At 46.2% G+C, this 12,493-nt stretch overlaps 1 protein-coding gene across 1 annotated transcript; it reads left to right on the forward strand.

Annotated features, from left to right (window-relative positions):
• Nucleotides 1–2,059: 2,059 nt before the first annotated feature.
• On the forward strand, nt 2,060–10,162 carry LOC136373403 (OX-2 membrane glycoprotein-like). Its single transcript, XM_066338312.1, is given in 6 exon segments — nt 2,060–2,192; nt 2,349–2,428; nt 2,431–2,497; nt 3,949–4,284; nt 9,098–9,409; nt 9,858–10,162. Coding segments are annotated over 6 exon segments (1,233 nt in total).
• The last annotated feature ends 2,331 nt before the right edge of the window (nt 10,163–12,493 follow it).

The raw sequence follows: 12,493 nt of genomic DNA on the forward strand, positions 1-12,493 counted from the left end.
GTTTGGATGGCTGAAAACACAGTGAGTTAGTCTGGTGATTGACAAATCAATGTTTTAGACTATGATTGTGCCTGTGTGACTCCCCTTGGCAACGTTTTCTGGAAGTTCAAGTGTATGGATTGTTAACTGCATTAGTCACTTGGTCTGTGGGGAAATGCTGGCATTTCGTGACTGCACAATTCTCGTATGTCCCTTTTTCATTTGCTCAGAACTAAAGAGAACATCCTGGGGAAACAGAAAGGAAGAAAATAATACAAATCGCTGTGCTTTTCAAGCAGTTGCTTCAGGACCAAAGAGAACATCGTGGTGAAACAGAAAGGAAGAAGATAATACAAATCGCTGTGCTTTTCAAGCAGTTGCTTCAGGACCATTAGTGTCTAATTTGGAATGTGGCTGAAGCTCAGGCGTGGTGTGCAGCTCTCAGAAATGAGAACGTTGTGCAACTGAGGAGCATGGCATCTGTCTGGCCAGGCAGGAGAAGGTCTGTAATCCACCAAAAGTCGGTGCAAAGATGAACAGAGCAGCAAAATACACGCACTTAAATATGCATTGGCAAACTTCAAACGACTGGTTGGGTTAATGGCTCTTACATTATGGATAAAATGTTAGGTTTAAAGCAATTAATCAACTGCTGATGTTGTCTGGTCCCTGGAGGAATGGGGAGTGGTCTGGCAGAGATGCTGCAGCAGTTGGATGTGCATGCAAACACCAATCATTAAGGCTGTCAGGGAGGGTCCTGCAGGCTCAGGATCCCTGTGGCACCAGGAGCTGCCAGGAGAAGGGCAGAGCTTGGAAGGAGCAGCCTTTCTCCCCAGGGATGCTGTAACAAAGCCAACAAACCTTTCCCACTAGCAGAGCCATCTCTGTCTTTTGCTGAGACTGAAAGTTTTCATTGAAAAGTGTTTCCTCCAGCAGCACACAGTTTTTTAAGGGTTCTGGAAGATCAGAGTGTTTCTGGGAGAAAATAAGTTGGTTAAAGCTGACGAGAATATTTCCTGCATATCAGTTGGGCTTGCAATTCTTTTAAAAAATGTGCAGTTCCTTTTGTGATAGCTAAGTGGTGATCTCACGTTTTGATCAGGACAGAATGCCTCTCCAGAAATTTTGCAGGAAAGTGCAACTACACAAATAACTCAAGGAAAGGGAAATAAGATATCTCAAAGGATACAAAATAGTATGAAGCTACTGCATTTTTCAGACTTATGGGAATAAATTCTTGAATCTACTAAAAAGCACTTCCAAAATGTTTCTTTAGAGGAACACTGATACTTGAGCCATTTCTGTTTTCAGATTAGTTGCCACTAAAGAGAGATGGAATCATAAATGTGGATGCATGTTTGAGAATTTTTTGTGCCACTTTCTGCTTTGGGCCTGCTGGCTTGCAACTGATTCGCATAATTTGAGGCTAATCAACAGAGAGAAAACATTTTATTTGCAATCACAGTCATTTGGAGTAGTAAGAATTTGCAAAAATGTAATTCACCCCATCAGAAATGAGAAACGTGAAACACGATTTACTAGTAGAAGTTTGATTAGCAAATGAGCTGTGACAGTCTGGCTGCCCCACTGTGCCACAGGAGAGGTTCCTGTGGGCTCCGGGCTTGGCTGGTTTCAGCAGGGATCCCAACCCACACAGAAAGGGGAACACTGGCATAACAATGAGAAAGCAAAAAAGGCACAAAGGCAATGACTCAGACGAGTTGTATGACCTATTTTATGTCATCTCAGGTGATGGTGGAGGAGAAAGGAAAAGGAAAGGATGCTTGTGGAAGGGCAATCCTGTCCTTCCAAGGGACAGGGCTGGGGAAGGGTCATGGACCTGTGGAGATGGGGACAACCTCAGAGGAGGAGAGGTCAGAGCAAGGCTCTGCTCTTTCCCTGAGGCAACACATGACCCTGAGTCCTCCTCTTGTCTTGCTTGGATCTCCTCAGCCCAGAAAAAGTTTTGTTACAGAAGCACCAGCAGCTCCTGGGCCTTCACTGATGTACATGATGGGTGCAGGCCACCAACTGTGTCATCTGAGCCACACGTAGGGACATTTGCACTGCTCATTGCAGCATGGCTTTTACTGGAGCTCAGGTCAAGGCCAAGGTGACTTTTCCTCCTGCAACCCACAGTCACAGGGTGCTGAGCCAGTTTCAAAACCCGTGCTGGTATTTGGGTGCTTATGAAGACCCAACCTTTGGACAGAGTATTGAGAAAACCCCAGTGTCCCTGACTGCTTAGCAGCACAGCTGGGAATAGCTGTGAGTTTCTGACAGGGGTTGTTGTGTCCCCAAAGATTCAGCTGTGTCATTGGGTCATGAAGGCAGGAGGTTTTTCATGGGCTTTACTCTATTTACTGTAGTTTCACGTGGGGAATGTCCCGAGCGAAGGCCAAGTATAAAAAAGGGGAAGTGGCACTCAGTGGATCACTGGCTCCTCTCACTGAGCACACAGCTAAGATGATGATGGTCACTTGTCTGCTCCTCTCCAGCATCTGGACTGCTGCTCGAGGTAACTGCCTTGTCTGTCTGGGTGTCTGTGTCCTTATCCTGACAGTGTTAGGGACCTCAGTGGCCTTGCCAGCCTCCTTCTATGCTGCAGGGTGCTGCAGTCCCTACCTTGCACCCTCCTGGGGCAAGCCCAGGGGTGACAGGGCACCTGTGGCACTGTACTACTTACCTGAGGCTCACAAGTGCCACTGCTGCCTGCATTGGCAGCATCCACTTCTTAATTTACCACCAGTGCATTTATAAATTCCAGAGAGATATACAAATTTATTGCAATGGGGAAAATCAGAAAGCAGGCAAACTGTGCTTGTAGGTATGTGCTCAGGCCATCAAAAGCATGGGTGTGTTACAATGGATTTGTATTTAAAGATCATGTAGAAAAGGCTGAATTAGTTCCAAACTAGCTTCCATGGTCATGGTTTGTAGTCTGCCTATGGCACTGTTGAGACCTGGAAAGGAAAGTCACTGGCACAGTTTGACAACTGGCTTCTTGGTCTTTGATGGCAATGCACATGGCCACAGGCAGAATCCCAGAGCACTTCATTGAGTGGGTTAGCCTGGTGTACCTCTGGGCACTGTAGACAGCCTCACTCTTCCCTGCAAAGTTATTTCCCTTTCTTGTAAATTGAACTCTGTTTTCAGTGCTTCAGCTGATCTCTCGCTTCCCATGCTGACATGCACAAATAAACCTTGAAGACTCTTGTGCCAAGAGAACCGTGGGGCTGAGCTTCACCTTGCCTGTACCCTTACAATTTTTTCATGTCTACGAATTGGAAGAGGAGACATTCTTTTCTTCTTTTCTCTGGAGACTTTTAACACCACGGCATTTGTGCTGTGACAGTTTTCTGCCTGTGAGCCCTCAGTAGGGTCTCTTCTGCAGCTGTTTCTCAGCAGCAGCATGATTTCAATGCTGAGATAAGAGGACAGATGTAGTTTGCCTCCTTCCTTGCTTTTTCCTTCTGATTTTCCAATCTTTGCCAGTCTCTGACAAGTGTGACCACGTGATGTCTAGTGAGATATATAATAATTTTTAGCAGTTTTACTGATTTGCTTTGCCCCATGCCCCAGGAGGGCTAAGAGGGTGGCATTGGGGCAATTTGGTCACCAGCATGGCTGGAAGTTTAGGGAATGTCTCCATGGGTGCCCATGGGATAGCAGTCCTGGCAGACAAACCAGTGACTCCCAACACCAGAACTGCCTTTTAAGTGCTGCTCTCTGCAGCACAGGTATCAGGCTGCCAAGATGCTTGGTGTGAGAGGTGGCAGGTCCAGTGAAACTCTCTGGGTAGTTCCTTCAAGCTGCATTTTTAATTTTTCCCTGGATGGAGGGATAGAGAAATCCTCCAGAGTTGCTCTGCTTGGAAGTGAGAGAGTGAGGGGCTGCAGGTATCTCTACTGGGGTTGGGCTGCAGAAGAGTATGAGAAAAGCTGAGTGTGACACCCGCTTCTCCCCCAGCCTCTGTGCAGGTGCTGAACAGAAAGGTGCAGTCAGTCCAAGCAGGAGGAAATGCCACTTTTTCGTGTCAGTTAGCCACAAAAGAAGATGTGATACAGGTGACCTGGCAGAAGGAGGTGGACGGGGCTGAAGACAACATAGCAACCTACAGTGAGATGAATGGCCAAAAGATAGCCAAGGCCTATGTCAGCCACGTGAGCTTTGCCCACAGCCAGCTACGAGCCTCGGCCATCTCCCTCCATGGAGTTACCCTTCAGGATGAGGGATGCTACAAATGCATCTTCAACAGGTTTCCCTCGGGGGCTGTCACGGGCAGGACGTGTCTCAAGGTGTATGGTAAGGCACTGTAACTGTGTTTGGGCACTCAGCTGAGGACAGAGTCATTTTTCCTGTGAAAAACCTTCCCTAACGTTGCTACATTGATGGGGGGAAAGTGGTTCTTCCTGGCTCTCTCCCTCTCTGGTTTGACCTCTGATGGGAAACCAGCATTCCACAGTTCTTCAATTTTCTTCCCTTTAAGTCAGCATTAGTGAGATTCAAAGCTGATGGGTAACTCATGACTTCCTCCGAGTTTCCCTGGTCCTGTGCTGTGTTGACAGCTGCCTGGCCATGAACTGTGTGCTCCTCTGCTTCCCCTAATTGCTGCTCTCCCCTCCTAATCCTGGAAATCAGGCAATTTTTAACTTGCTCTGCATTTGCTCGTTAAAAAATCGCAAAGTGTTCAAAAGGCAAAGAGGCACATGCGTGACCAGAATAGCTGGGAGCTCATTTTGAAGCTAGAGTAAAAATAACAGTAGTTGGGCTGGGGGCAGGAAAAGGATGAAAAAAAAAAAGAAAAAAAGAAAAAAAAAAAGGCTGAAGCACTGTGCAGCTCGTGGGATTTGACACATGAATATCTTGAGCAAGTCAGCATCAACTACCTTAAAGAAGAGAGTTGAAACAAACCATGAGTCAAGATTTGTCACCTCCATATGAAATCATCAACTAACAAGTGCAACCTGAAATAAAGGCAAATAGATGAACTCATAAGAACCACGAGGGACAAGCTGCTTATCTTTTGAGGAAAGCTGCTGGGTTTTGTCCAGCTGAGAAAGCTGAGACATTAAACATGCCCTGAGGACCCCCTGTTGGCTCCTGGCTTTCTCATGGATGAGACTGCTGTGGGGAAAGTGGCCAAGGATCATATCTCATGTGGGGAAATCAGCATCTGTGCCCTGTCACTGATATGACCCCTGGAGAGAATTGTGTTTATCCCTGGTACCTTCTGCTGACAAAGACACAGAAACACATGTCTACACACGTCTCTGGAGTCCTCTGTGTGGAGAAAGGAAGCTCCTAACCTATAGGGGAAAGGATGTGGTGGTGGAAAATACAAGGGAAAACCAAGTCAGGAACAAAAAGTTCTTTTTTCTTCTCTTTTGGGAAAACTAGGGCAGAAAAGAGAAATTAGGAGAAATTCATGCAGTAATTCATATATGAAAAGGAAAGTTCCTAAAGAAATCCATTCTGAGGGATCCCCTCCCTGATTCTTTTTAATCATGTGAAACTAAATACAAAGATTTCTTTTGGCTTTGGGGAAATTCCTTCCCAAACTCAACAACCTTTTGTCTATGGTTCATCCTTCACTCAGTAGAGCATTAATTCTAAAAGAAAGGGACGTTTTTCTGCTGAGACACACACTCATGGAAGCATCTCTTCCTGCATCTCAGATGACCACACATCCATTGAGAGGGTTCAGCTTCTCTCCAAGGCTCACAGGACACTGCCAGAGGCAGGTTATGGTGACTTTCCTGTCATGTGCTGTGTCAAACCAGCCCTGGAGGGTCACCGTGAACAAATGGAGAACTCTGACAGAAGGTTTTAGTTCATATGTGGTTCTTTCATTGAAGCCAATTTATACAGCACTAATTAAAAGCCACAGTCCTGCTGGTTATTCCCCAGCTCCTAATGATGGGAATGACTTTTCTGAGCAGCCCGGAGGGTGCCCCAGGAGGGAGAGTGAAGCCAGCAGGAATCTCCCAAGGCTCAGGGCAAAGTGAGCAAATCAGGGTCACCAGCTGAAAACGAAACACTGCCATGTCTTTGCCCTCAAGAGGGGGCAGCCAGGGAATTTACAGGCTGCTAATTGCCAGATTCCAGCAGCCTTTTTAAGTGCAGCCGTTCCGGGACAGGACAAACACCATCGCCACGAGATGAGGGGAACTGAAACCAACTGGATACAACACTGTGAAAAAAGAAACAGGTATGACTGGAGGGGTGTCAGACCTGCCTGGCTGAGAATAGCAAACCCAGGAAAAAGCAGAAATGTCCTGCCCTATAGCAGAATCCATTCTGGAACAGAATAGGTGGGACTCTTTTGAAGTCTGCTGCCTTTCCCCCTTCATTTTTACTTTGGAAATATTTTGCCAACCTTCATTGTCAAAGAGGATGAGGATGAAATCCAGGATGAGGATTGAGGGAGAGGGATGGAGAGAGGGGGATGTGCCACATGAGGACAGACAAGACTTGCTGAAGTCACAAAATCCTGGGCATTTGCTGTCTCTGGAGACTGCCTGCCTTCACTGTGGATGGCACCATTCGTCTGGAAGTCTTAAGCACAGCTGGAAAAATGCCATCACAATTTCTTCTATGAAATCGTGACCAAGGAGACCAAGACACAGTACTGCTGGTGAACACACAACATGGTTTGAAAATTTTTCTGGTTATCATGAGGCAACCTGTGATTCCTACAGTTTTTATCCCTCTGTAACACCACTGCTAAGCCTTTAAACATAAAAAGCATACCATGACCTGATGGGCTCCCTCTAATTACAAAAAGCCATTACAGAAGGTCCCTTTTTCATCTATTTGGGAATGCTGACAGAGCTCAAATTTGGGAACATCTGCAATACATCTGATCTGCAAGACAGACTAAAGCAAGTACTGATTCACCACATCTCAGGCAAAGACTTTTTCACTGGAAACAATACTTTAATGAAAGGCAAGAGAAGCAGATTGAAGTGCGTGCATCAAACATGAACAGCCAGCACATACTAGCAAACAACAGAGCAGGATTTTACTGCAAAAGTGAAGTGGAAAAAAGTGCACTGAAGCACTTACAGATTTTGACAGTGCATCTATCACATACATAGAGAGAAGCTCAGCCCCACAGGATCATTCCTTGTGAGAAGAGAGAGAACTGCTTAGTCAGAAGAGGCACAGGTGCAGAGTGCATGTGCTTCTGGCAAGACACTGAGAAATTCTCTCCTCCTCTGTCTTAACATCTGTGGCTTCTCCCTTTGATTTATTTAAGAATTTTGCATACTAATATTTGAAGTCAATGCTGTGGGTGGATGTGTTATTTTGTGCATCATGTGAGTGAAAGAGGAAGTTCATAGACCGTTTATTAATCGAAACATAAATTGTTTGTGACACCAGTCTTTTCATACCTGGGAGATTTTGAGAAGTTCCAACTGAAATCCCCCTACACGTTTTCCTTGTTTTTCTCAGAGGTTTCAGCAACTCAGTGGGGGTTGAGTTTTTGTCTATGGTATTTCTCACTATGCAAAAAGTGAGGAATACAAGTTTATTTTTTCTAGGCTTGCACAACCATAATAAGTAAAGGAGGTCAGGCTTGTAAAAAGTCAAACAAACAAAAAGCAGCAAAATTATTGGTATAAAAAAGTATTGCTTCCACTTTCTGGCAGTTACGGCTTGGAAGAAACAGACAACCTTTTAAGGTGCATCTGGAATTTTACCAGGAGGTTATAGGTGCCATTATGCATCTGGCACACACTTTTCCCCCTTTTTGCAGTCTGCTACACCTCACAGGCAAATCTTTGTGTACCTCACAAAAGGAAAAATCATTTGTTTTCCTAAGAATGAAAAGGAGTTTTGTTGGCTTGTTTAAAGGAGGATTGCTAAACAATAGTGGTATGTTCTAGTGTTGGGACAAAAATTAATTTCAGCATAAATATTGCATTTACTGCTGTTATTTTTCTTATGTAAGTAGCAATATATATACTAATTATGGCGGTGGATAATTTTTTAATCAGAGGGCGTTCATGTTAATTCAGACTTGATTCAAACTAGAATTGCCACTGCCATAAAGCCATATTCTCAGAACCAGAGACCTAGAAGAAGAGTGTGGTGCACTGAAGTGGAAGGCAGGCTGGTGGGCTGCCGTGCAGAAACCCACAGATTGCACAAATGGAACTACATGCCTTTAGAGATACTGGCCTGAGCAAACTGACCTCACCAAACTGAGCAGAGGCTTGAACTAGACCATCTCCTGAAGTCCCTTCTCACCTAAATTATGGTGTGATTTTATGCCAAAGGATAAATAGGCAACTTTTCACATGGGACATGACTCATGTGCTCAGATCTCACCTGGAGTCCTCTCCAGGTTGAAACCAAGTTCCTGAACTTCTTCCCTTTCCCTATTCCTTGCAAATACAGTTTGTAGAAATAGGAATCAACAAGCAGGCTTCATGTGAGTAAACATGAATGATGCCTGTAGTTCATCCTTCCTCCAGAGTAAAATTCAATGTGACAGCATCCACAAATCTTCTGGAGTGAGTGTTCAGAAGTGATTTTCATGATGGTTTTGAGGGATAATGATGCACCTAAAACCCTTTTACAAGAGGAAACAAAGTTATACAAGCACAAACCCTCCACAGGTGAAATGCCGTGGTGTAACCTCATACAAATTCAATATTACTCTCTTGCACAAATAGATGCATTTAGTCTTTTGATTTGCAACTCTACACACTTCAAACAGCAGTAAAGCTAATCCTGCAGGTAATTATAAAAGAAAATAATTCTAACTCATTTAAGCAGTTCAGCTCTTTCAGAGAGAAAAGAACATATGACTTTACAGTTTTACCACCTTCTGCTTTTAACTCAGCCATAAAAATCACCACTTCTCAGTTGGGGTGCTGCTGCTAGTACCAGAACTGAAACAGATGCTTCTAACCTCTTCTTTTTTCTAGCTCTCCACTTCCAGACTGCTGTCTGCTCACCCTCATGTTCATTTGTCACTGCTGAGTCTTTGGGAAGGGGGAGCTAAGATTAGATAACAAGCTTTTCCTCCAAGATAACTCTAAGTACAAATGCTCTTTGCTCAAACAGAAGCAGAAACTAATGGACTCTGTCCTTTTATTGTTTACAGCCATCTCAGACCCCAAAGTGGAAACTAAGTTTATACCCAGCCCAGACAAAGCCCAGGACTCTGAGAAATTGGTGGGAATGAGCTGCTCAGCAACAGGGAAACCAGCTCCAAAAATAACCTGGCGCCTTCCCAGCATCCTGCAGCAGAAACCAAGGGAGTACCACATCGAGTTCAGCAACCAGACCGTGACTGTCATCAGCAATTTTACCCACACTCACTCCAAAATCCTGCAGGAGTACCCCATCACTTGTGTGATCCAGCACCCTTCTCTAAATGTGACCCTGGTGGTGCCCACAGACAGCCTGGAGCAGGGTCAGTATGTGCCATCAGGATGGAACTCTCCCAGGGAAGGCGCCTGGAAGAGCAGCTGTGGCTGGCCTTGGGAGGGATGGAGGAGGCACCGTGGGACATCCAGATGTCCTGGCCAGTGACATTAATGTCCTAGTGCTCCTCAGGTCCCCTTACCCACCACGGTATGCCCCAGCCTCGTGGTCTCTGGGAAGGACTATTTGTGACAGGGTTCCCTGTCACGCTATGTGACAAACCAAGATGTGCCAGCCTTGGGTAGCTCAGAGGGGCTGGGTTCTGCAGACCTGACCTTATCAGACCCCAGCTGCCAGTGCTGCTTGTGTGCCTCCTGCCAGAATGTGCTCCCAGTTCCTCTATCCACCCCAGGGAATGGCCAAGGGATGCTTCAAATGGGTTTTGGGCTGTTGCTTTATTTCATGCACAAACTGAGCTCTTGCTGCTTTTCCCACAGGTGCAGAGAGCAGCATGGCCCTGGCCATTGCCATTGCAGTGGGGGTCTTGGTGCCCCTGACCTCCCTTCTCCTTCTCATCTGCCAGTGCCTCAGGCCCCGGCGTGAGCCCGAGACAAACCCAAGCTGGCCGTGCTGGGTAGGTCTGCCTTTCCTCAGGGGGCCTCAAAACTCAGCCCCACAGCTCCTGGGGCTCTGCCCAGCCACGCCAGGGCTGCCTGCACACTGCCCAAGCCAGGCTGAGCCTGGGCTGCAGAGGGACGCGGGAATCAGCCCCCAGCCAGACATTTGGGAAGGGGAAACCTGATCCTGCCCGCAGGTGCCCAAGGCACTGACAGCCAGGAAACCTTCCCTGTGCCAATGACAAGGGATGCTGAGCTAGAGGCATCCCTCTATTACTGTGTTTATGCACGAAATAGCTGTGTAAGCAGTGGCCAGATCCTTGCACTGGTTTTCTGCAGCTCTTACAATACCCTCCCTCAGCACAGCCAGTGCAAAGGCAGCGGCTCTGAGGACGGGTCTCAGACAAAATGTGGCCTCAGAGGAAAAGCATGGCTCTGTGAGGGAGGCTCAGGGTGCCGTGCTGGGCACTGCTGGTGCTGTCCTGGTGCAGGGGGTGCAGGACACAAGCTTGACATGGGGATAAACTGAGTGAGGTGGCATCATTTCACAAAATCCCAGTCCAGCTTCGTGAAGGCTCCTCATGCTCCTTGCAGTATATGCCTGGCGTGTGCACCCTTGATTTTGGTAAGAAAATTGGAAAAAAATCAGCAGTGGAGGAAATGCAACACATCTTCCATGGTTGCTGTACCTCTAGGTCCAGGCTGAAGACTGCTGGTGGGAGAATTTTAGTCTCTCCTCACAGAGGGATGCAAGGACTAACTCAGCAATACAAATACCCAGGATCTTTACCCTCCCACTTAAAACATCCATATATTTTGAAGAAATAAAGACAACAACCTCTCTTTCATCAGGTTCTTCCTGCCTGCACCAAAGCCAAGAAGTGCAGGCAGTACAGAGCTGCAGAAGGGTGGGCTCCTGTGGTGTGCCCCAGCCTTGGTGCCCCACTGAACACCTGAGGAACAGCCTGACCTACACATGCAAGAGAGAAACTCTTAAAACGGCACCTCAAGCTTCCAAACAAACCTCCTGTGACTTTCTCCAAGAGAAATATTAAAAGGGACTATTTATAATATATATTTATTTATTTTATTACTATAATATTCTGCTTTGTAAGAAAAAAAAATGTAAAGTATTTATTTGAAACTCAGACTGGCTATGTAGATCCATTTAGTGGAACTCATCCTTTGTATTTTTGGGGGTTTTGACATTGTTTATTACTCTTTGATATTTTAACATTGTAAAACTCAAAAGTGAACGGGGGATTGTCTGAAACAAGGCAGAATTTTGTGTGGCTACCAGCTCAGAAAGTGCTGCTGATGGAGCAAAGGAGCCCCCTACCAGGAGCTGGGCTGCAGAAAACCTGTGGAACAGCCCAGCACACTGCTCTGAACTTCAGGTGTTAAACTTATTCCCCAAAGGACACAAGAGACTTTCCCTAGAGGCCAAGACTGCAGCCAGCCTGAACTTACAACCCAGGTGCCGAGAGCAGCAGGCTTCAAGCCAGGAGCCATGAGCCAAGTCTAATTTCCAGCGACCTCTCCTGGAAAGCAACGTGAAAGGCACAGAGGAGTTTCCTTCTTCACTCTTTCTCAGGGGTTTCCACAGCCCTCTTCTTCATGTCTTCATGTCCCTGATCCATCAGAGCTGTGTTTCCTGGCAGGAGGAAGGTGGGCAATAAAAGGGCAGCTGTAGGGGTAGTGGGTTGTCCACAGCACGTTGTTTGTGTCCTAGTGAGTGCAGGTGAGTGCAGTGGGAAGCAGGAGGTGGGTTGGTGGGTGCTTTGTTTCTTTTCCAGTGCAGGGCAAGGAGTGTTCTCTATTCTGTCAATGCTTTGCTTCTGGGTCAGAGCTGAGCTGTAATCTCCTGTAATTAATTCCCTGAATTGTACCACAGGCTCATGAAGTCTTGCAGACTTGTAGAAATGAGAGGAGAGGCTCATGCTGGTCTTGTGGGAAGCCACCAGTGCAGGCTGCTTCTTCTCCTTCTGGCTTCCCGGAGCAAATGAGGTTTGTTTTCCTCATCCATGTATTTCCCACATGAATCACTAAGTTGTAGTCAAAAAGCCAAGTGAAGTAAAATGAAAGTGAGCGAGTTGAGAATGAGTAAACTTGGTCTTTGCTGTAAAATACTTCTTTTAGATCCCCCTAATGCTCAGAAATAGCACAGTTGGTCAGTGAGAGGAAAGGGGAACTGGCTGCAGCTGTTAGAATTGGGGTTTTTCTCTGTAGCCCCCTAATTGTCAAAGGAGGAAGAAATTATTTGTCCAAACTTTTCCACCATTGCTGTTTCATTTCTCCCTCTATGAGGGAAGAGGCCAGGGGAGAAGGAGGTTTTTTCCTGCGTTTGTGGAGGGCAGGAATGGGGTGAAGAGCCCTTCTTGAGCAAGCTGTGTGGCCTCAGCCCTTGCCATTCTGCAAGTGCACGTGAAATTTAGAGCAGTTTATTTGAGTTTTAACATGAGCTTTCTGCTTGCGTTTAGATTAAGGTTTTGTTGGGTTTGTTGTTTAGTTTGTTG

Source organism: Sylvia atricapilla, chromosome 2, assembly GCF_009819655.1.
Source record: "Sylvia atricapilla isolate bSylAtr1 chromosome 2, bSylAtr1.pri, whole genome shotgun sequence".
NCBI classification, from domain to species: Eukaryota; Metazoa; Chordata; class Aves; order Passeriformes; family Sylviidae; genus Sylvia; species Sylvia atricapilla.